We start from the raw sequence: 26,168 nt of genomic DNA, 5'->3' as shown, positions 1-26,168 counted from the left end.
GGACGGAGAGGGCGGGTCGCCGATTTAATGAAGCGGCCTTGCTGTGGATGTGCTGTGTCTTGCGACACTGCTTCTGACCCAGGGCAGTGGACAGGGTGCAGGGATGACCCGTCATTCAGGAGGTGATAAGATGGGAGGGAGGGTGGAGGGGTGTGGAGTGTTTTCGGGGATGGAATGGGTGGGAATGATTGCCTTTTCCTTTTTGGCTACCTCCCTAGTAAGGGGGAAAAAGCCTTGGTATATGTATGTATATGTACATTTATGTATTGTACGTTTCTACACGTACCTTCTTCATAGTTCCTACCTCCTTTATTGCGTCCACCATTTTGTGAATCACCGTGCCTGTCGTTCTACCGCCTCTACAATTACCTAAAGGTGACTATATTCTTATTCATCTGTTACCTTTTTACTTCAAAATTTTTGAATATCATACTCATTATCTCTTTCTTGTATACATCTCTTCTTACCTTTAATCTATACACTTCTATAAAAATATTTACCAGGTGTTGTATGATTTAGTCACCGTTTTCTATCAACGTTGCGCCATCCACTTTGTTTGTTTTTCTTCCCACCTTGGCCCTCCTTCCCATAATTTCATTTCTCTCTGCCATTTCCGTTTATATATATACATTTTTTTATAATTTCATTCATAGATATATTGAGCAACCATTCATGACTCAGTCGTATCCTTACAGTGAAGAGCTTTGATTTCTTCTCTGAACACTCACTTATATGTCACCTCCCAATATAGATTTCCGTGTACCCTGTCATACGTGTTCTTCAGGTCCATCATTAGCACCTTCGTCTCCTCCCAGTTTACCTTCACACATGCCTTCCTGTCATAGCATTACCCATAGATCGGTCATACGAGCTCTGAGCTCTCTTCCGGGAGGGAAATAGCTGTCGATCACGAGTCCAACACGTGATCCAAAGACGAAGGTGAATACACAAGGTGAATACACCATGCGTACACTTCACGACTTCCTTCTCTTTTCAGCAATTCCCAGTATAGATTTATTTGTACCCAGTCATAGGCTTTCTCCAGATCCACGAACGCCACTTTCATCTTCTCTCTTGCATTGCACATCGAAGCCGGATAGACGCGAGTGCGTGATCCATGCCGATTGTATTTTTTTTTCCTTTTTCTTCAAGTTTTATTTATTTTTTCTTCTGTCCTCTTTTGAATGATATTCTTCGGTGTACAGTACTTTGCTTAGGGTGTTTGTCGTACCTTTTCCTTTGTAAGATTTGCATGATTTCTGTCTTCCTACACTTGATGGGAAAGGCACCGTGCACGACCTCATTCTACAGAGGAAAAAAGTCCCTCCTACCTGCCTTTCTCAAGTGTTCTGAGAACCTTCCGCTATACCCTTCCCTATGTATACGTAAGACCACACACACACACACACACACACACACACACACACACACACACACACACACACACACACACACACACACAATTAACCTGTCAATATATGTATATATATATATATATATATATATATATATATATATATATATTGTGTATGTGTGTGCATGTGTGTGTGATGAGTGTATTTGTGTGTGCGTGTTCGTGTGTTTGTACAATTTCGTACATTCATTCACAAAAGCAATATTATGTACCCGCGTCTTCCCGCCCTATGATCTTGCAGCAAGCCCCACCTTAAACAAACAAATGCATCTCAAATACAGACATTTTGCTCTACCATATTTGGAAGGTCGTCGCTCAAATGGGGCTGTTGAGATGTTTACCTGTCTGTCGGTGTCTCACTCTCTGTTGATGGATTTTGTTGCCAAGGTCAGTTGTTGTTGTTGTTAAGGTCATTGTGCTCTTATTATCATAGAGTCTCGATTTTGAATCTTTTTTCTTTATTGTTCGGCTGTCCTGATTAGATCATCGACGCTGACATGACGTCATGTCGTTTTCTATTTTCTATGGTTCTGTTCTATTTGTTTGTTGGATTCATAGTTACCTTTATGTTTCTTTACTTAGTTTGTGAGTGTAACTCACTGTAAGAGTCTATATATAATTTCATGATATATTTCTTTATTTCATATATATATATCATTCAAATTCATTTATCTGTTTAATTTTGCCCCACATATTTTTTTTTTGCAATATCTGGGGAGTGTCAGGAAGGTAACTGAATGAAATTCAAGATTTAACAAAATAAATATATTAAAATATTTTACATCACTGTACAATATGTTGTAGAGTACATTTAGCAATACAGCGAGGCTACTGCCCTTCAGTAATCATCATATAACATTGTGTCAATACCTGTGTGTTAATCCTATCACCTGTATTCAAGGCAACCGTTATCTGAACCACGTGCTGACCATCGCTTCCATAATGAAATTCATCATACCTGGTAGTGCCAACGGTGGTGGTGATGTCGCCAGTATACGGTTTGCCTGAATATGTATAAACACGTTAATACATGGGAACATTTGTATCAATGACTGTTTAAAGTTTATGATATATTTGTCTGTGTATATGGTAATGATCACGATACACGTGTGTGTATTTGCATGTGTGTGTATGTGTGTGTTTGTGTGTTTGTGTGTGTACATGGGGCTTCCTTTGGTTAACTATGAGTACAATCATGAATATGTGTCTATGAATTACGTAATCATGATTCATTTGCACGCTGGAAGAAGAAAAGAAAATCTTCGTGTATGTGTGTATGTACGTGTATGTGTTCGCGTGCATTTGAATTCGTGGTAGACATTAGTTTTTGCGTCAGTTGACATTGTTGACGCGTCGTGACAAAGCAAAGGCAGATCTCAATACTGTTGATATGATCATCCTGTTTAAGTCCTGTCCGTGACTCTCTGGCCCTCAAACAGTCACTACTGTTCCTCCCCAACACACCTTGGGAACCACCTTATGTGTCACTGTTAAGAGAACACATTTCCCAGCTCTTTCGTTACATCAAATACAACAAATAAGAAGCAGTACAGAAGTTTGCCCTCACCAGTTCTTGTTTTGATCATGAAAATGACGGAACTGACATATGTTTAGCATCGCATAACAAGCCAATGATATATATCTTCTCTTTCACAAACCGATTTACAGAAACAAATGCTAACAAAGAACATCAGTACACCTAGAGATCAGTTATTCATTGATGCACTTGAGACAATGACACAATTTGATTTATTCCAGTTGATGTATTCACATTTTTTGTTCTAAATGTACCTCTACTCTTCATTTCGAGAAAGCCAACGCATCTTCGTGAGAAAGATCAAGTCAAACACTCCCGCAATCCAATAAATGAGAATCTTCTTGTAGACGAAATCCATAGATGACCGAATTATGAATCTTTTGTTATCATGTGTAAATACAATCAAAAACAAAAATTTGGTGGTACGTGTTCGATACGTCACCGGGAACACTGTGCTCATATGTACTGTATGTATGAAGATTCATACATATATACATTACACGTAAACACATGTACACTTTACTAAACCTACATCCATTTCATTAATCAGACACAACTAACTTGCCCCAATCCGTAAACGAATTGTAATCAAGACAAATATCCAGCAATGAAGTAACAGATTCAAGTAAAACACACATCCAATGCATTTGTCACTATATCATAGGCCTTCTGCAAATCCACAAAAAAAAAATCAACATATACCTCCAATACCTGAGATTGTTTACATTTGAATTTGACCATTTTGCTTTCAAGCCAAACTTGATAATTTTGATTCTGGGGGATGGGGTTTCTTTCATAAATCAGACAAAAATCACTAAAGAAACTCTCGACTCAGCCTGGCAAAGTGAATCTCCATTCATTCCTTATTGGTTCCCGGCCCAATGGTGGATTAACACACGAAGCATCCCGACCCGACATTATGGACCTCAGTCCATCAACGATCGATCTCCGAAAATTCATATTTGGTATCCGTGAAACTGGACTTTCCATCTCTTTTAGTCCTGGCAAACAAATCAACAGCTCTGGCGGAGACGCTCAAAGCCTCTTGTACGCTCTGGAAGACTGACGAATCCTGGTGGGGGGGGGAGGGGAGGGGGTCGTTCCAAGAACCTTGCATGGATCTTGGATCATATCTATCTACTTGGAGAATAAGTACGCAACACGAGGATCAGATTCAACTACGAAAAAAAATGTCTGTATGATGGATACAATAAATATTGTATTTTGACTAATATCACAGATGATGCAACGGATGTATGGTAGTAATAATAATAATGGTGATAATTATAGCAATGATAGTAATAACAGTAATCAATGATACAACTATAATAATAATGATAATAGTAGTAATAACAATAATAATAATGATAATAATAATAATAATAATGATGACAGTAATAGTAATAATAATAATAAAATCATAATAATAATAGTAACAGTGATAACATTAATAATGACAAAAATTATTTTTATTCGTACAAAAAAAAAATTGATGATAATGATAATGACAATAATAGTAATAATGATAACGTTTGCGCGAAGTGTCAGTCACAGTCTTCCTTGGTGCAGGAAGCTGATTCAGGCTGACAGGCTAATTTGATCAGTTGATTTGATCTTTGTGGTCCCCTATACTGCTCACCGAAATCGCACCGGCTTCTGCCGTTTCTAGAGACTAAACATATATATGTATATATATATACTTTATATATATATTTATATACCATAAGGCTTTTCCTGAATGTGGTTACAATCAATGTGTCTTTTTTCTCTTCTTCTTCTTCTTAAAGAGATGCTTTGGACGCGCGTAAGATGTCGTAGCACCACAGGCGTTGGCACGGAGTTTCACGTAGGCAATTTCTTCTGGGGGATTTGGGGGGCGGGGGGGAGGGTAATGAAAAGCATATAAATACATCCATGACATTGAAACACCGACGTTACTGAATGTCAAGCTTTCTTGGTTCGTTTCTCTTTCTTTTTGTGCACAGCAGAGAACCTCGGCTTGTTCTCTGTACCAAGTCCCAGGTAAGCTTCTCACCTCACCGAGCTGTGTCCTGTTACACAACCGACACGATTCTCTTTCATTTACCATCATAACAAACTAAGTTCCGAGTATCAGTTCCCATGAGGATACTCCTTCAGGTAATGCATTATGGTCACGGGGAGCTCCCCTTCGGAGGGCGGCTGAGAGGCGCCAGGTCCCTTGTGGAAGGCGAGACGGCACAGATGCTGCAGCGAAGGCACGGTTCGCCGGAGGGGTCTGCGGAACTCGATCGGCGCGAACTTCTTGCCGGAGGCGTCGATCCAGACGTGCTGGTTCTGGAGGTCGTTCTGCTCCGTGACGCGCGTGTAGTAGTCCACGAGGCCCATCAGGCTGCCGAAGGAGGGCATCGAGGTAGAGGCGTTGCTGGCACAGTCCAGCCGGAATTTGCCGTGGCTGTAGTGTACCCTTACACTAGTGGGCTCTTTGACCGTTTGCACAGTGAAGGAGTAGAGATATCGCGGGTCCGAGGAGTCTCGGAGGACGAAGGTGCCTGGCTGGGTCCCGCGGAGGACCGCCAAGGCTTCGTTATGACTGAGATCACTCATGTACCAACCGCACTCCCTCACAGCCCTCCGCGTCCTCTCGAGGACGCGGTGATCGTCCTCCACGGTCCATACCGCCGGGGGCGAGGTGATCCTTGCATCAACACCGTCGCCAATAACCGTGGACAAGGAGGAAGAGGAGGAGGAGGAGGAGGACGATGAGGTGGAAGAGGTGTTGGTGGTCTGAGGTGGAACTGGCGTGGATCTTGAGGTAACGAATGGGTTGGTGTTACCCGAGGTAATAAAGGGGTTGGTGGTGGTGGAGGTGGTGGAGGTGGTGAGTGTGGGTGGGAGGGAGAGGACGAGAGCTGTCGTGGCTATGCTTCTGCAGCTGCCCTGGTTCGTGGAGGTAGGGAGAGGAAGGTTCGTATTGTCGTTGAACGGGTTGAACGGGTTAAAAGGGTTTTTCGAAGTAAACGCTAAAGCTGCCTTCGAGCCGCTGCCCCACAGACTTTCCACCTCTCCTCCTCCTTCTCCACCACCGCCTCCTCCTCCGTCACTCGTCATCTCCATCACTCCTCCCCCAGATGTGTGGATGCGCGCGGTCGCGTCCGGGCACGGAGGTGGCACGCTGCTGAGGCGCACCATCGGAGGCACTTGGAGGTGGTTGGGGCATCTGTGCTGGCAACTGTGAACCACATGCGGACACCGAGCTTCTCCCTCGAACCCACTACCGCTCCTGCTCAGGCCCGCTGGGCAGAGGCCTTGGTGGTGGTGATGGTGGTGGCTGACGGCGAGGCAACAGGAGGGCGTGAGGTTGGACATGTGGAACATCTTCCCGCAGACGTACGGCGTCACGACGGTGGGACTGACGGGGACACCGTTCTGGTGGTGGTGGTGGTGGTGCGGTTGCTGCTGCTGGAGGTGGTGTTGGTGAAGGCTCTGCGGCTGCTGGAGAGGATCTTCGTTGGAGATGCCCCGGCGTGAGACGAAGGAGGGGCATGCGAGTTGAGGAACCATGAGTGTCGTCATGGCTGCCGTCGTTGGAGGAGGAGCAGCTCGGGACGAGGTGGTAAGCGTGGCGCCAACTGTACGGGCTAGTCTGGGGGCTGCTGCTGCTGCTGCTGTTGCTGCAGGGGCGCTGGCGACGCGACAGATGTGTTGGTGGTGGTGGTGGTGATGACAACAGCTACGCTGGATGCACACGAGCCGGTCAGGTGATCTGCAAAGAAGAAGAATATTGGGTTGTAGGTGATTTTTGTTTTGAGGGGCATGCGCGTACAAAGACTCACTTTTGTGGGGGGTGGGTGTAAATCAAATAATACTTTTGTCTTGTGTCTTCTAGGGAGGAGGAAAAATAGAAATGAAATGAAACGGGGATCTTTAGTGTCCTTATTTCGCCTACATTGAAGACTCCTTTCACAGACACTTACACAAGTCGTGGTGTTCTATTCTTGTCCCCGATACATGGCGTAAACCTTTACCACTTATTTACACATTTCCTCATTTTTTACCTTAGACATAATTATAAATCCACACAACAATACCCATATCCTAAGAGCCGCCAGCTTCTAACTTGAAGCCTTTTAAAAACCTGTTTGTACAATTTCGCGCAATATTTCCTCGTTCATCTTTAGTGGGCGGATTTTTAGAATCGCATAACCGTCTTCACCTTAAAAATGACGTTCATTTCCAAACACCTCCAAGGCTGCCCGAGTTCATTAGTAACAAATGATATTGACTACGACCTTCCAGCGCACGCCACTTTAATCCCAAACATTTACAGAGCTAAATATTTCAAAATGACCTCACCGTCCTTGAACATCTTTGCAGGTGATTTTGGTTCTGTGCCTCGTCGACCAGTATAAGCATGTCGGTACATAAACGCTCGTATATCATTGCGTGCTCGTGCGCGCGTGTGTGTGTACGTGTATGTCTCGTTTTTGGTACGACACCCATACTTGATGATTTCGGTGTGTTAGTATGGCTGCCGTGGCTTTGGGTCCGAAAGCGCATTTACATGCGGGAGCTTAGTCGTACTCGGATAACCCTGAAGAATTCGTAATCAGGCCAAGGGGTAGGGGGTGTAGATTGGACAACAAACAACAACACAGACCCCCCCCCCCGGCCCCTTATCCCCCCAGTCCCCCCCCCCCCCCAAAAAAAAAAATAGCGGGGGAATGAGGAGATAGTTCAGGATGTGAGGAGAGAGTGGATGAACTTAGTACGCGCGTTGCAGAGGTAAGGTGATTGGAATGTGTGGCGAGGTTGCTGGTCGTGGTTCTTGGAAAAGAAGTTAGTTCTCCATTTTAATTATGCTTTCGTTACTAGTAGGCCACGTACAGGGGGTACCAAAGGTATGGAATTGCACAATCAGTTGCAATTTCCAATGTACATGACAGGTACAAATCATACGAACAGTATGCACGTATATGTAGTTCTATTTGTATGTATGTGTGTTTGCGCAATAATAATGATAAACGATTTATCGAAAACGGGGCAGCCGAAAGCTGAAAATATACATATTAAGGTAAGAGGGTGCATAAGAAATGATTACTTATACATATTATGATGCTGAAGGGATTGTGTAATATACAAATATATAAAACATGAACATATAGAAATGATAGATGCGTCTTAGTGTTAATATGATGTGTGTGTGTGTGTGTATGTGTGTGTGTGTGTGTGTGTATGTGTGTGTGTGCGTGTGTGCGTGCACGCGCGTGCGCATACGTGTAATTTAACGCACTGAGACATTCCAGATTCTACACAGGTAAATGTCAACTTTTGTCCACTGAATTTTCCGAGAAATGCCGATCACCTCGATAACATTATCCTGATCCGATCGTACGGCTCTCGACTCCGACTTCGACCTCCTTTAGCTCGTCCTTCCTCCTTGGTCCCACTCCGGCTGACGCTCTTCTCCTTCCTCCTCATCACCGCGTTCAGGAACAACGACGGGTTGGAATGAATTGTGAAAACAACACGTGCAAGTGTTTGTATTCAATATATTCCGGGGAAACTGGAGGAGCGACATTTGAATCAGCTCTGCCGATTTTATCTACTGCCACAAGAGGTGCACACGCACACACACACACACACACACACACACACACACAAATAACTCCATACATACGTGTTTTTGGTAACAAAATTATTTTTTTCCCAAGCTCCAGATAACTCAGGATTTAAACTCAAATAAAGTGTGAGGGAGACAGCAACAATCTTAAGACAGAAAATAAATTCTTTATTCGTTCATTCTTTGGAAAGCGATGCCCTGTCTTGGCTCAAGTTAATATTTACTTGACGCCGAAAAAAAATAATAAAGGACTAAGATCCACGGAATCCTTTCAATGAAGGTAAATCTTTTTCACTTGTTTTATTTATTTTTTCACAAATAAATTCACTTGAGTTTACAACTGTGGAGATTAAAACGTTGACATACGTTTTTACACACACACACACACACACACACACACACACACACACACACACACACACACACACACACACACACACATATATATATATATATATATATATATATATATATATTATATATATATATGGATATCATGGACACACACACATCATACTTACATTCATTTATACATACATACATACATACACACACACATACATACATACATACATACATACACGCACACACCTGGTTACTGGTATTTTACCAAGAATCCTTTTCCTCGCTGGTTCCAAGAACTCCCGATTGCTGGGGTGGCGGCTGAGGTGGTGGTGGTGGAGGAGGAGGTAGAGGTGGTGGTGGCCACGAAGCTGGCAGTGATAGTTGTAACGATATAAGGCGTGTGTTGGAGACGTGTTGTTGATGTCGTTGTTGTTATTGTTGTTGTTGTTGAGGTCAATTGGATGAGCGTTGTACAGATAGATGATTTTTTTTTTTTTTTAGACGGTTTATCTTGGGATGAGCGTTCACGTTCAGAATGAGGAGGTGAAAGAAAACGACGGTAATGGTTTCGCAATGGCCAAGTTACGTAAAGAAAGAGACATTTCACCACCGCTGTGATGTGTCTAAGTGTCACAAATTTCCTCATATTCCGCTAGATCAAAAATAAACATGACGTCTCACATAACCTGACACACTTCTTCGCGTTGAATCAACGCTGATCAAGACAGCGTACGAATGAAACAAAAGTGGCCAAGAGGCGGAAGGGACGACGGCGGTGGAGAGGGTTCCTGTCCTGTTGGTGAAGTACCGCAGCGGAAGGAAAGGTGGTGGAGGAGGAGGAACAGATTGACTGTGATAGGGTTCTTTAGGGTTACATCACGTTGGGGATACGGCGTTGAGGAAGAGGAGGAGGAGGAGGAGGAGGAGGAGGAGGAGGAGGAGGAGGAGAAGGAAGAGGAGGAGAGGGAGGAAGTGAGGGACCATGTGAAGGATCAGCTTTAGTGCTGTTATAGGTGACAATAAGATATGCAACGTTAATTATTTAGACAACCCAGTTGCATACAATGTTGTCTGTCTATATATATATATATATATATATATATATATATATATATATATATATATATATATATATATATATATATATATATATTCAGAAAAAACCCCGTTGGTAAATAATAAACGTATTCCGAACGTTTCGTCTATTTAAGACATCATCAAGGGAATACAGTACGGGAGATACAGAGACAGTATATATACTACAGAAGTAAAAATATTGCAAGGAACATGGAAAAATGAATCACACAAGCCTGTGTGATTCATATAGTGTGTGTGTAGTACTTGTCTATATTTCACTTACGCTACTTTATTTCCGCTTTCTTTGCTCAGATTTTGTTTTATCTCATCTCTCGCTAACTCTCATCCCTGAAACGACGCGAGAGAATTAGTCCTGACTTCTCTTTTCCTTTTGTCTCTCGGGAACCGAATTGATCTTTGTGTGTGTGTGTGTGTGTGTGTGTGTGTGTGTGTGTGTGTGTGTGTAAGTGTGTAAGTGTGTGTGTGTGTAATTATATATGCTGCGTTAGAGGAGATGGAAGTGGTCGGAAGAGAGAGGGCAGAGCAAAACTATCGCTGATGACAGTAATCGCGTCAACACCTAACAAGTCACACAATGACAACGGAGAAGAGTAATCGGCGATAATCACATCGTTCCCCACCACACATGACCTCGAGAAATGTCGAGACAGGTAATGACAAGGTAACGTCTCTCCGCGACAAGTAACTTCCAAGTAACGGCAGTCGAGTTACCTTGAGGTAATGGTAGGAGACACTGCAGCCTTGCAAGTGACATGTCACATCGGGCGAGGGTCGTAATCAAGGTAGAACCGAGCAAGTGACAGCCTCCCTTTCGGGGCTCCCCGCGACAAGCACCCGCGGGTGTGGGGGGTGGGGGATGGGGGGTCTGATAACCCAAGTGAATCACAACGTTACTACCGACACGTGGTCCCGAGCATGAGGTAATGCTCGAATATTCCGAGTAATTTCTGTGTGGCTTACATCACCCGAAGTAACTCGGGAAATCTTTGTGATAAAACGAACGACGCAGGCTGAGTGCTTCGGCTGATCCTACGTGAGGACAAGGTCATCATATTAAGACAACAGGGCAGGTCTCGCAGTAATGGATGTAAATTGGACAAATTTAGATTCAGGAAGGAAATAGGCAAGAATTGGTTTACTAATAGGATGGTCAACGAATGGAATAGATTTAGTAACCATGTAGTGAGCGCTGAAACTATCAGTTGTTTTAAGAAACGGTTAGACAACTTTATGGATGGGGATGACAGGTGGTCATGGACATGGAACTGCCTAGTGTAGGCCTTATGGTCTCTTGCAGTCTCCTTCATTCTTATGTTCTTATCTCGATAAGGCTTCTGTAGACAATGCACCCGGTTCTCCTGTTGTAACATTAGCAATGACAACGATAACGCGGTTGACAACTTTTCCAGGAAGAATTTTGATTATCACCACAATTAACCGTCACAAAAATGAACAATCAATTGGTTACTAAGAGATAACGGGTTCAATTTAGCGATGACATCAGCCTCGCTTTCCGAGATTGTGCAATTCGCTTCGACTTGCAAAGAAAACACAGCTGTCAAAGACAGAAAAAAAAAATGCTGATTCACAAAGTTCTACTTACTCACGCTTTGCTATACTCACATATCAAACTATCCTCAAGTTACACACACACACACACACACACACACACACACACACACACACACACACACACACACACACACACACACACATACGCACGAGTTTGTGAAGAATGAAGGAGACTGCAAGGGACCATAAGGTCTACACTAGACAGTTCCATTACGTGGGTGTTTGTATATCACCTGTCATCTTCGTTAATCACGACTCCTGGCTAAACAAAAGGAAGAAACAACATATGTTGGTTACTACTCAGACTGAGAGAGAGAGAGAGAGAGAGAGAGAGAGAGAGAGAGAGAGATGGAGAGAGAGATGGATGGAAAGATGGATAGATAGATGGATGGATATATAGATGGATAGATAGATGGGTAGATGGATAGATAGATGGGTAGATGGATAGATGGATAGATAGATAGATGAATAGATGGATAGATGGATAGATAGATAGATAGGTAGAGAGAGACTATAAGGGCAGGGCAGTAAGTTAGCCGCGTCAAATGTGATCGAATTCGTCGTATTCCAAGGTGCAAACACGCAGTTTTCGGAAACGCCAATACTGCTGCAGAAGAGAGAGAGAGAGAGAGAGAGAGAGACGACGATGAGGGTCGGGGAGTCGATAGTCGGGGAGGGGGGGTAGGGGGGCACGGGCAGGGGGGGGGGAAGGGGGGTCTTGTGGTCTCCTTTGGGGTCTGGGTCGGGTCGACACTTGTTCAAGGCTGCGGGATCGCGTATGACTTTGCAGGGTATCTTTGGAAGAGTGTGAAACGCGGAGGTTACCCCGATTATGCAAAGAAAAAGAAAAATATCTTTTTACGAATCTGTCCCCCCCCTAAGAAATGCTTTTAGCTTCCATCATAGACAGTATGCTCGTATCCACCTGTTTCCTCCCGATTACGTTTATGTTCTCGATGAGGTGGGAGAATACTTGGAATTCGGTTTAGTAGAAATACACAAGTGGATGCAAACATATTATAGTGAATGTGCGTGTGTGTGTGTGTGTGTGTGTGTGTGTGTGTGTGTGTGTGTGTGTCATACAAGTGCACGGTACATTATTTTGGACGCACGTATGTGTGTGCACACACACACACACATACCCAACCAACTTACGCTTCCAACCACTTAATCATGAACTTGACAATTTAGATTTTATGCCAGTGCATAAGTTCACTGAGATCTCGTATCAGTAAATACCCATCAGTTCGAGAATCTCCTGAATGAAGAACTGACTTCACAACGAATACAAGTATCAAGTCGAACTCAACGCGGGCATGTCGTATGCGCTAAGTCGACGTTTCGGTTGTGTCCAGGATGGTATCAACAGTTCCTTTGAGGCGACAAGACAAGACAAGACGATGCTAAAAAAATTCTTCGTTTCCTACTGATGAAACCAGAGGCGATTCGTTTCTTCAGAAAACCAGAAATCCTTTCTTTCTTTTGAAGTTTCTCACAATTTCTGCGCGAGGTGAATAGGAAAACAGAGAAAAAGTATCACCAACAATGTCGTAAGTTTATGACCTGTATCTTCAAAACGAACTGAAATGTTTGTTCTTCTTCTTCCAAGTTTTCGAAAACTTTAGCTCTTGTGGTCTGGAAGACGTTAAGTGCAAACTCAACGTGGATATAAAACCCTAGTAAACGACGCAGTCATTTTCCTCTTGAAAAAAAAGCTGCGCGGCACTAAAACGACATAACATCTATCAAGAAACATCGTCGTCGTCTTCAATTCGCGCGCGTTTGCTTGGAGCCACGCGAACGCACCGCGACTGAATGCGCCTAGGTAACCATTGGCATCAACAAAACGAAATTAAGCAGATGAATGAGGACATCGTTGTCAAAGCGGAAGACTAAGAGGAGGAGGAAGAGGAGGAGGAGGGAGAGGAGGAGGAGAAGGGGTGGGGGGGGGCAATGAGGGGGACAATTCAAGGAAAGAACTCACAAGTGGAATGAATAGACCTGCTGCGACTTGGGCGGAAAATAGCTGAGTAACATATACGGGGAGAGGGAAGGCGTACTTGGAGACTTCCCGGTTGGGAGGATCATGCAACAAGCGGCATGCCACACAAAGAGAACCTGACGTGAGGAAGAGGATGAAAAGGTAATGAGAAGCTCGAGAGGAACAGCGAGCAGCTCTCGACGAGCGACACGCTCAAACGTGATAAACGAAAAGCGAGAGAGGAAAGAAAATGATAATGCGGGGTGAGGGGAGTACACAGAAAACGGGTGAGAGATTAGGAAAAAAAATATGGAAGATGAAACAGAAAATGGAAGATGGAGTGTATGCGGGAGGGAGACGAAGAAAAGGGAGAGGGATGGATGGATGGATGGGGATTTTGGTAAACTCCCCATCCAATAGAGGAGAGTGGAGTGGAGTGGAGGGGAAGGGAGAGTTGATGTGTGACTGTGAAGGAGGGAGTGTCCAGGACAGGCCGCCGGGAAGTCCCTAAGCGAGCCTGGCTACAGAGAATCCAGGCTGAGCCAGCGTGTGAGTGTATGTGGAGGAAAAACAGAGAGTGGGGGAGGAAGGAGAGAGGGGGGGAATCCCGCTAGTTGTTCACTCATAGGAAGAGGAGGAGGAGGAGGAGGAGTGAGGTTACCCCTAGCATCCTTCTACGTTCAGGGGAAACATTAATGTACCAGGAGCCTCCATCTGATGGTAATTTGACATGGAACTGCCTAGTGTAGGCCTTATGGTCTCTTGCAGTCTCCTTCGTTCTTATGTTCTTATGGTCTATGGCGTTTGTGAAATACAACATGTCGAAAAAGAAATGAATACGCGAGATTGTGGAAGTACAGGAACATCTGTCTCACTCAGACGAGACTGTTCGTGTTATCTTGATTGTAAATGTGACAAGCAGATGTGTACGTAAATGGAAAGGAAGTGACATAAAAGAATATGTCTCAAGTGTCAGTTCATTGTTGGTCTGAAATATGTGGGAAGAGGCAAGACTATGGTACTACAGTCCGGGTTCCTGACACATACAAGTTCCATTTGTGGTAAAAATACATACATACATACATACACACACACACATAAACACACTCATGAACACACACTCATGAAAACACACACACACACGCGCGCACACACACACACACACACACACACACACACACACACACACACACAATGAACAATCATTTGGTAACTATTACTCTCGCTGCAGCTCGTTAGTCGGAGATGATTTGAAGCAAGACGGTTTTAGGGAAACTTAGAAACGGTTTTAAGGAAACTTAACGGAAATGGTGGACGAAAATGATCAAATAACTTTTGTGAACTCATACTTATGGTCGATGTAGTTAGTCGGGATCTTAACTATTGCTGGTTAACAACTTTGGGGATTCAGGAAATGGAATGATGATGACATCCTCGCCTCTTTCAGGTGTTTACGTCAAAAAAGAGAGAGAGAGAGAGAGAGAGAGAGAGAGAGAGAGAGAGAGAGAGAGAGAGAGAGAGAGAGAGGGAGAGAAAGAGAAATAGAAAGAAAAAGAGAGAGAAAGATGGATAGAAAGAGATATAGATATAGATAAAGAGAGATAGAAATAGATAAATAGAGAGATAGAGACATACCAGACGATTCAATTCAGCGCAGGGAAGGTGTAGACTCCTCGAAAGAGCCCAGTGCCAAGCTATCGAGGAGACTCTACTCACATTCAGTTGAGGGAAGCACTCCGCTGAATAAGTAACGGAGCGGCGCTCGTGTCCGTCCTGCTGGAAAAGGAAGACAGGTCGGCCGCTTTGGAGAAGCAGAAAGACTCTGCTTCGTTCCAGGCCGCGGCTGGAATTACCAGAAGTTTTTTTTATAAACACATCCGTGGGAGAAATCCCTCTCGTTAGCGCCGCCGACTCGGCGACACGAATGTCTTTGGTCTCGGGTGATTCCCGGGTGTCCCTTTACCCCTTTTACACCTGGGGGATCAATTCTGTTGACTCCCGAGGGCTCAAGTTAGGGTGCAAGGCGAAGAAGCTTTCGGGTTCTCGGTTCAGAGGATCCATGGTGAACAGAACCGACTGGCGCTGCCGTGCACGTGGCACTTTCGAGCGGAGCAAGAAAGATTTCTTCTCGTTATCACGGTGACGAAAATCTGATGTTTTCGTCGGGATAACGTAATTCAACTTTACTGGGTTAAGGGAAGCGGACTCAGGGTAGAACGGGGTTCCAAGTTAACCGAGTACCCCGTTTAGGGGGTCCAAATCCGGACCCTCCGAACGAATGAAGACTATCTGGATTCAAAATGAAGAAGAAGAAGAAGAAAAAAAGATTCAAGAAAACAGTGTCACCGAAGTAAAGGGGGCCAGGAGCAGATGAAGAGGTTTTTCAGTGAACAACCGCGAGAGGTTCCTAGAACAGCTTCATTTCTTTCCTTTCTTCAGAGGTCTCCCCTCCTTCCTCCCTCCCTCTCTCTCTCTCTCTCTCACGGCTGTTCTCGTGACCGGTGCTGCATCTCTTGTACTGTCGTCTCTACGTGTTGTCAAGATGGCTTCCCTGTTGGCTTCTCAAAGAAAAAAAAATCTAAAACGTTGTGCCGAGTAGCAGGTATCTTCCAACCATGCCCCATTGACGAACCCAGTAGCTTCTGGCGACTTCGACTTGCCCTGGAAATCGTAACACATCGGGCACAGGTGATAATCTTTGTCACAACTTAGCACGTCATGGCGTAAGTTCACGATGGAGGGTAATAGTTTGAAAATGGCCAAGACAAAATCCCTATATGGTACATACATTCATTGATTTATTCTTTAGTGTAATCATTTGTCTATGCGAGATGCACTACCCCCCCCTCCCCTCTCCACCCACCGTGCAACCACACATAGCGAACAAATATTGCTATTTTTCCTCTGGTGCATATTTCAGTCTGAAAAAAAGTCTGCCAAAGAGAATAATTGATGAAGAAGCGCACCGCAAATTCTGAAAAAAAAAAAATTCTGGACTGTATTTACGCTGGCAGTACAGATGAAAATAGACATCCATCTCCACTAGGTGGTGTAGGGCACGGAACAGTTGGTATTTCTGATCAGATATGCAGTCAGAATTACCAACTGCTGTACCTAACTTTGCCCTTGTTCTGATTGAAGGAATATACAGTACCTCTCCTGGTATATCAGAGGTTTCTTTGTTCAAGTAAACGAGAAGCTATTTCTGAATGATATGCAATTAGACCTCTGGTTCAGAAAGCATCAAAATCACGGCAAACCATTTATTTATTTTTCTTACTTTTTATTCATCTCTGTGCCGTATATTATAGCTAATCTTCTGGCTTATAGAAGAAAAGGATACTTACAAAAGGAATCAAATAAGGATAAGATAGGGTATGGTCTTATCCATCGAGACCCAAAAGTCTCTCAGTTAAATGAATGGCGGACACCAGCTCCACAAAAAAAAAAAAAAAAAAAAAAAAAAAAAAAAAAAAAAAAAAAAAAAAAAAAAAAAAAAAAAAAAAAAAAAAACCGGGATGGAGGACGTCATTTCAGGAGCGTCTATGGAGTACCGGGCCCCAAGGATTTCTAGTCACGTGATCAGAGTTCCGGTAAGCGGAGACAAAGGGATTTCCGCTTTGTCCCGGAAACGGAGAGAGAGAGAGAGGGGACAGGTCCGGTGACAAAGGAGCTGGGCGCCCGGGTACCCCGCTCACGGCGCCAACGTAGCGTCAGCGGAGCGTCAAGGAAACGCAGAGGCGTGGTGCCACCTTACACGCTTCTACGTCACTTTCAACGTCATTATCATCGTTTTTATTGTTACTGTTATTGTTATTGCTTTGCTGTATACACTGGCGAGAAAAAGGTAGATGTTAATGGTAATGATAATTTCGTGGTTGCTGCCCGAAGCACGCACGCACGCATGCACACACACACACACAATATATGTATGTGTATATATGTTTATATATATATATATATATATATATATATATAGATATATATATATATATTTCTTAATCCACGACGGATCTCCCTTGACAGAGAAACACCATCCTAACGACTCCAAGGAGTTTGTTTAACATCTATAACCAAACGGTACATGATACGACTAAAATTATTTACATGATACTACTAAAACGGTTTACAACTTGAGCCTCAGCTGATCTCACTTTGAGAACTTTATTCTGACGAATCTATTCAACGAACGTTCGCCGGAAAAGGCGACATTTGTCTTAAAACGGTGAAGTTGGCGTTGCATTGACCGTGCAATTGCCACCGTGAAATCAGTTTTGCAATGCGAGTGCCGGAGAAATATATATTTTTATTTTCTTAAAATTATCATTATTATTATTATTATTATCATTATTATTATCATTATTATTATTATCATTATTATTATTACTATTACTATTATTATTATTATTATTATTGTTATTATTATTATTACTATTATCATTATTATTTTATTCGTTTATTTATAGCGGAGTCGTTGTGAACCTCTTGCGTTGGCAAGTTTTCCCTTCTAATTCTCCCGTCAGCTATTTCGGAAAGTTTTTGTCATTACATCACAATCTATTTATCAATGGCCGTGATCTTGTTAAATAACTATAAACTCTATGTCTATTTTCTTCTCATTCGTTCAGGAGAGTTGTCATCTTTCAGGATTCTGGTCTGAATGATGTTAGGCGAAAGGCACAGGTCAGTGATTCTCAGTCTAAGGTTCCTTGGACCCTGGAAGCCCGCAGAATCTCACAAAGTGGTCCATAAAACCAAGAACTATTGTCAGTTAGTGGATGTCTAACGATTAAATTTAGCGTTGGAGAGGAACCAAGAAAGCTAAATGACAGCGCCGCATAAGCATGGGGGATGTGAGAAAACACTGAGAACCTCTGTTGTAGGCCATCTCGAGAAAGAAAACTCAAGCTGTATTTGTCTCCCTAGCACATCAGTATTGCATAAATTGATGTAACCGTGCATAATATTGCCTCATTCCTCTACCCCGTGACATCAACTTTCAACAAAATGTCCCCCCCCCACACCCCCACCTCACCCTTCCCCCACAGGGACCACCCCCCCTCCTACCCTCCCACCGGACACGCACACACGAACACACAAACACCAACCGCACCTTTGACAAGGAGGTTGAGAGTGAAGACTAAGGACCATTTTCTCGCCGCTTGAAACTCTCTTTCCCCAAATGTTCGGGCGGGGAGCACACGTCCACGACGTCATGTTCTCCCCGGCCTGATTACATGCGAGGGAGTACGAAAAATAAGTATCTCAAAACTCCACCACTTTCAATTTTCTTTAAAACATCATACAGCAAGATGAAATGTTCGAGTTCATTTCTACCGGTTAATTGTAAAATATGGTGGACGGGGGGGGACCTTCTCCGGGTATGGGAGGCACAGAATTTAGTATGGAAACGGCAGCGTCTACTTCAAATGGGAATAAAGAATTCCTCCCATTTCAAGGAAACTCAAAAAGGTCTGACGTTTTTGGTTCCTGAACGATATGGCAACGAAACCATAGCTCTGTGATTAACCTAAACAATATGAAACTCGACGTTATCTTCTGAAATATCTTTCTCCCTCGTCGCGCGTCGAGTTCTATGAATGAACTGATTCCAAGTGGCATTTGTAAATATTTAATTCAAGATGATCCTGTCTCTTTCTTCCATCAAATATTAACCCCACTTAAGTAATTATTGTGTCAAAGCTGTTGGGAGTTGAAGATTGGCTTTCGGGAAGCCAAATAAGATCGTCAAATAAGAAAAAGATAACTTCTTCTGGCGAACGAGGGCAATGAGAATCAGCTGACTGAAGAGCGGAGAGACTGGTTGGATTCGTAGAAGTTGTTAAGCTCCGTTCTGGGCTTTGTTTGAGTTTACAACGCGGCGCTCCAGTCACCCTGGCCACCGATACTTATCCTAGACTAATCACTGCCTTATCAGTCGCATCTAGATTTACACCTAGTGGCAAAAAAAGAATCTAGATGATAATGAAACGCTTTCACGATCCATCTTCCTATCTAATCGATCGCAATGTATGGGTTATCATTGATAAGATATGTCGCATTGGAACGTCATGTTTTGTGTTATTTATCGTGAGGCTGTATCGGTTATAATTGTGGGCGTCCATCAAAGTTCTGGGACAGTATGACACAATGAATAACGTATATTCGCTCTGAAATCATAACTACATTAAACTCTTTCATCCCCAGAGCCCTTAAACTAGGTTAAGTTAACTGATGTTTTAACCTTAAACTGCCATGTATTAGACTATGTATTAGATCAGTGTTAAACCACACAATACTCACCAGAATTAGGGGTTAGAGACAGCCATTTCAGTGTAGAGAAGCAAATTTCTCAGTCTTTCATTCAAATTAGGGAGGAGAAGTAATCTTGGAAACCATTCTAATCTCACTACCGTGGTTAGACGCACACTGGTTTTTTTTCTGTAATTTCACAATTCAACAGGTGTTTTTCTCTACCTGTCTTTTCCTGAGCCAAAGTTTCCTCGTAACACAAACTCGTCAAGCTTAAAGCTGGTGGTTGTTCAAGTCTTCTCGGAGCAATCCACGTTTTCTTTCTCTATTTTCGATATCAAAAATTCACCGCCAGATAACCCCGCGTGTGTATATCCAAAAATGGGGCTTTGGTAACTTGGTAGAGGCTTGGAGTGGAGCCTAAGGCTGGAAGAGAGACAAGCTCTGTACCCACAGCAAGACGGTAGAACTGCGAGTGGATGGCTCGGTTTGTCGCCCGCTCGCCATCACCACTGATCAACGTACACACACTGGTGCTCGCTCCCTTCTCGTCATTTCTTGGATCTCTATCGCTAGCTCGACCAGCCACTTCCAACAACTACCGCTGACATGGATCAATATGTTTTCGGTTTAAAGCGATTTTACGCATTTTTTATCTTGCAGAATAATCGGATTAATTATAAACTGTGTTTTGGTGGGTCGAACAAGACAGAAAACGGGTTTAAACGGTAAATATAAAGTTGGGGAGAGAAAAGTTCTCGTCCCCAGCCCTTCTCCCGAGAAACGTATGGCGCTCAGTTTAGTTGAGAATTGGGAGAACTTCCTAGAAAAGAGTTTTGTGTACGTGTACAATTTCTAGCTCTTCGGAACTTTAGACCGTCATCGATTCTCTAAGTTTAAATCTTTGCGACGTATTTAGAAGAAAGGAGTCGAGAGGGCGACGCCATGGTGGACTTAAATAGTGTTTGTTGTAAAATTGGCAAGACTTCTGGCGTCTGAGTTTGGGTTCGTGCGTGCGTGCGTGCGTTTGCGTGCTTATACACGTTTTTGCATGCGCGCGCGTGTGCGTGTATGCAACTTGGCGGATGCCTAAGTGCATTAACATATTTTCGGCGTCTGTATGGCTTCAGAACGAGAATTTTTCACGTTTATCTTGATTTTTCTTGTAGTGAACATATATACGAGTACATACATACAAATATACATACATATATATATATATATATATATATATATATATATATATATATATATATATATCTATCTATATCTATATGTATATACATATATATATATATATATATATATATTTGTGTGTGTGTGTGTGTGTGTGTGTGTGTGTGTGTGTGTGTGTGTGTGTGTGTGTGTGTGTGCGCATGTTGGTGTGTATGAATGAACAAGCGTGTATACGTCGGTGGAACGCATAGAATGTCTTCTCCAAGAAGACGTTTCGAAGTATTGCCAAGTTCTGCAATGAAGACTTGGGTAGACTAACCGCAGCAGTGTAGTTTCAACTAGATCGCCTGAGAACAGGACTACAGTTGCGAAGAAGTTGCAATAACATGACCGGGATTCGAGTCTTTTATGGGAAAACATACCCACGTCCACACACGTACACACACACACACACACACACACACACACACACACACACACACACACACACACACACACACACACACACACACACACACACACACACACACACACACACACTCGCGCGCGTGTGTGTGTGTGCGTGTGTGCATGTATATGCATATGTATATATATATATATATATATGCATACGTATATGTATACGTGTACGTATATATATATATATATATATATATATCTATATATATATATCTATATATATATATGTGTGTGTGTGTGTGTGGTGTGTGTGTGTGTGTGTGTGTGTACATGCACACATATTAATCTAATATTAATATAGGAAATGCGTTGGAATTTCAGCGTGACAAATAAAAGATTAAGGATGTGTTTTCTATACATTTCCAATATAACAAGCTTTTTGAAACACTTCAGAGTAGATACAATATGACACTACTGTGAACCACACTCGCACACGTTTTTGTAGAAATATAATTTTGTCACAAATAAGTTAGTTTACAAGTTCTATGTATACCATATCCTCTGACCCTCTTTCTCTCTGTTCTTCTCTTCAGTCTGTTCTATGATTAAGTAATTTCATTGAGTTATCAAAATCTATGTTCTTCTCTCCTTTTCAACTTTCTAACAGACTTTGTACTTTCTAATTTGGCACTAATGACTTTACCATAACATGATTTATGAAACTTTATTTCTGATTAGTTTACTTGACCGTTGGTGTAGTTTAGAATTAATTCTATTCTAACTTTTGATTTTGGTATTGTGAGTTCGGCGTCTTCTGTATTTGTTTGTCGTCATGTATTTGTTTGTTTGTTTGTCGTCATGTATTTGTTTGTCGTCATGTCGTCTGTGCCATCAATCCTGATATGACTTGTTACCTTTCTTGTCTTTATGACTCGTTATTTTGAGTGCGTGTTTCTCTATTAATACAACACAACACAATGCAATACAATGAACGTTTTCGACAAAAATAAACTGACTTATTAGATCTGTGCGTAGACTTGTTTTCGTAATTTTGTTGATTCTATTGCCTTTTCTCATGTGCGTGAGTTTGTCTGTGCGAGATTGCGGGTTCTAGGTTGTGCATTTCACTTCCTCCACGTGGGTTTGTTTATAGACATTCACGCAGGTGCAAACGCGTATTCCCTCTGCGCATGCGTGTTATAACACGTACACGCAGACGGGAACGTACTTGGGTACGCGGGAATGTGTTTGTGTACGTGGGCAACGTATCCCAAGGAAAAAAAAAAAAAAAAAAAAAAGGTCCAGGGTTCTGAGACGCCACCCCACCTCACCTCCTCCTAGGAAATCGTCATTGTCGGCTTGTCGTCCAAGGAAGCGTTGAATAAACTCTCTCACATTCATCATCTCTTCTACGTATCCAAGTTTCCGGCCAAAGAACGGAGTATGATTAAAGTAACAAACGTTCTTTGAAAAAGAACAAAGGAGGAAAAGGAAGGTGGTCGGTAATGTATGATTAGCGAGAAATTTAATAAGGGACAAGGTTATTTGATAAAAGTAACGACGCCATGAATGTTAATGCTTTTGGCGCTCGAATCTTTCCCCTGCGACATGACGTCACGATATTTGGCTGTGTTGACGTTTCTCGACTGGCATGTAAGCACGCGACTGCATGCGTTTGATTTGGTGAAAATAGTAACCTAATTGCATTCTACCAGATATCAAGAACCTCCACAACAATCTGGTAACTATTTAACCGAAAACGTTAATAAGGTTGAATTCAAATGGCTGAATATTTAGTTCGTGGAAGTACGCGAGTTGGAGACCCAACGCTATGCTGCGCGTTTTAAATGCGTAGAGATTCAGGAATTTCTGGCGCCTTACGTGACGGAGCGGAAAGTGAGGGTACAGGGTGAGAGGGAGTGAGGGAGAGAGAGAGAGAGAGAGGTCAGTGTGATGGGGAACGCAATAGTGTCAGAAACGAGGACACAGAATAGATGAGTGGAATGATTTTAGAGCCGAGACCTTGTTCGCAATAATTGCCTGGGACACAAAACCCAGTCAACTCCATTACCGCTACTTCCTCCGCTAATAAAATCTCAATGTTCATCTCTATCGCGCCCTACTTTTCTTCCCATCAATCAATCAGGCTGTTAAAACGCACGCACGCACGCACACACATACGCACACACACATGCATACACATACAGACATTCTATTTTACAGTACAGTATTTTTAAATCTATATTGTATTTTCATCAGTATTTGCATGCATGAAAATTCATATGCGTATACAAACATGAAGAGATATATATTCACAGACACAAATGCATGAATATATACTTATATATACATACCGTATTTACATACATACATACATACATACATATATATATATAACATATATATATATATATATATATATATATGTATATATATATATACATATGTACATATAGACATGAATGCATACACACATACATACATACATACATACATACATACATGCATACGTACATACATACAAAGATCATGTACATAACTAGGTCGCGCAGTAATTCCTAGAAACTTACTTGCTTTCTCTGAGACGGAAATACATTACTTACGTAGATGATTTGAAATCATTACTGATGATTACGCCGAGATCCTTCTCACTATCTACTTTTGTTAACGAATTTCCAAATAACTTGTAATCGTATCTATTGTTATTTTTACCTATGGGCATAAACTTACATTTACTTGTGTTAAATTTCATTAGCCACTTTTCAGACCACTGTTGTAGTTTGTATAAATCTCTTGAATATTTAATTGGTTTAAGTGATCATTTGCCATTCCGCACATTTTTGTATCAGCAAATTTAGAGACAAAATATTTCAGTCCGTGGTCTGTATCATTTTTACATACTATGAATAGATGTGGCCCAAGAACGGAACCCTGAGGAACTCCACTCGTAACATTTTTCCATCTAAAAGTTTTGCCGTTTCGAACAACTTTCTGTTAGCGATCGTTTAACCAGTTACCAGTCCAGCTTAATAGGCTACCACTTTTTCCGTGCAAAGATAATTTAGTAAGTAGTCTTCCGTGCGAGACGGTATCAAAAGCCTTCTCAAAATCCATATATATTAAACCCATATTATTTCTTTTGTCATAATTTGAGACGAGCGTGTTGTAGAATTCGAGTAGGTTAGTCACGCAAAAACGTTTCCGTCTGAATCCATGCTGGCTATCATTTATTAATCAGTTACTTTCTAAATGATGTTCTATAGCTTCTTTGATGATAATTTCTGTTAGGGAAGTTGTCCTCACACCTATTCCTGGCCCCGGTCCACTACCTTCTGACCCACGAGGCCGCGTGAGTTGCACAAAAAAACAAGAAGAAAAGGGTACTGGATTCAAGGTTAATCCTTTCCCTTGGTGAAAAGAAAGTCCCGGTAGAAAGAAAAAAGGGTACTGGATTCATGATTATACCTTTTCCTTGGTGAACAGAAAGTCCCATAGGAAAAAAAAAGAATGAACTATCGACCGTATTTATCAAGGGTGTACCATCCCTTGGTAAAAAGTTCCGCTCGAGAATTAAAAAAGAAAAAAAGAAAAAAAAAAAAAAATAGTAATAATGATAATAATAATAATAATGATAATAATAATAAAATCCTCGGTAAAAGAGGTGTGCACGATTGTCCGTGTAAGGTTATACCTTACCTTAGGTGAATAAAACCGGGAATAATTTAAAAAGGTGGAAATTACAAAAATCCTAGGCACACAGAATCTGCGCGGTTGTATGTTTCAAGGTTGACACATCCCCTTGGTATATAAGATCCAACTAGAAAGAACAATATGGAAAAAAATCATCCATCAGTAAATGAGGTTTTCTGTGTGTAAGACTCTGAGTTTGAAACATCTCTCTCGTCGAGTATAATCACGCAAATTAATAAACAAAACGACGAACATAAATATAGAAATCCCATCTGTAGATATTCTTACGAGTCGAATAAAATAATGAGTAAGAAACATATATTCAATAGATAAAGCTCTACAAGTGAGGTAGAAAAATCCTTGAGTTGAGTTAAACCGTGGTAAATTTACTCGTAAATCCTGCAGGTTTGAGCTATCCGCTCAGCAAATGAATATTCCATATTTGAAAAGAAATACTTAAGTGAAATTTGAAAATTCCATCAGTGAGCGGGATTAACGTTTGTTGAGAATTAAACGAGGTTGAAGTAAACCTTTGGTAAATTAAAACAACGCGAATAAAGAGAATAAACAAGTTTCCCCTGAATTTGAGATTTGCGCAATTAAACAAAATTTTGTGAATAAAATATTCCCTCTGCTTACATTCCGGTTTCCGAGACTTCAACATTTATTGAGGAAGACATTTCCCTCAAGCTGGAAAATTGCTGTTATTTTTTTTTTTTTTAAAGGTGGACATTAAAACAAATGTGCGTGTGATGCAAACAAACCCTGAGTCTGTCAAAGTGATGCAGATTTGATTGATTATGTTCGATTGCCTAACGTCGGTGGCTCATCTTTATACAGCAAAGGTCGCTATTCACAAAACCAAAATGTAATTGTACATTTGTAAAATGTTTCAATATATCCCACTCTGGGAAAAAAAACTAACAAACAAACAGACGAACTGTATATTTCGACCACAACTGTGATCCTCTTCAGCATATAAGTACAAAGGTTAGATGACATGAACATATACAATAATAATGGTACATAATAGGAACAGGAGAAGGTGGTTCAAGTCACATGTCCGCCCCATCTTCCCCTGTTCCTATTATGTGCCATTCTT

The 26,168-nt window shown here is 42.0% G+C and overlaps 1 protein-coding gene across 1 annotated transcript in view; it reads right to left on the bottom strand.

The window, feature by feature from the left end:
- Window positions 1–2,164: 2,164 nt before the first annotated feature.
- The window catches only part of LOC143032048 (uncharacterized), a 41,813-nt gene continuing 17,809 nt past the window's right edge, over window positions 2,165–26,168 (bottom strand). The window contains exon 2 of the mRNA XM_076196519.1: window positions 2,165–6,696. Within this exon, the coding sequence (XP_076052634.1) occupies window positions 5,064–6,696 (1,633 nt within the window). The 3' untranslated portion in view covers window positions 2,165–5,063. The remainder of the gene's footprint in view (window positions 6,697–26,168) is intronic.

The sequence above is a fragment of the Oratosquilla oratoria genome, chromosome 1, assembly GCF_046742065.1.
Source record: "Oratosquilla oratoria isolate Oo_2021 chromosome 1, ASM4674206v1, whole genome shotgun sequence".
Lineage (NCBI taxonomy): Eukaryota > Metazoa > Arthropoda > Malacostraca > Stomatopoda > Squillidae > Oratosquilla > Oratosquilla oratoria.
The sequence above is the reverse complement of the archived record's forward strand: the minus strand, read 5'-3'. Positions and strand labels throughout refer to the sequence as shown.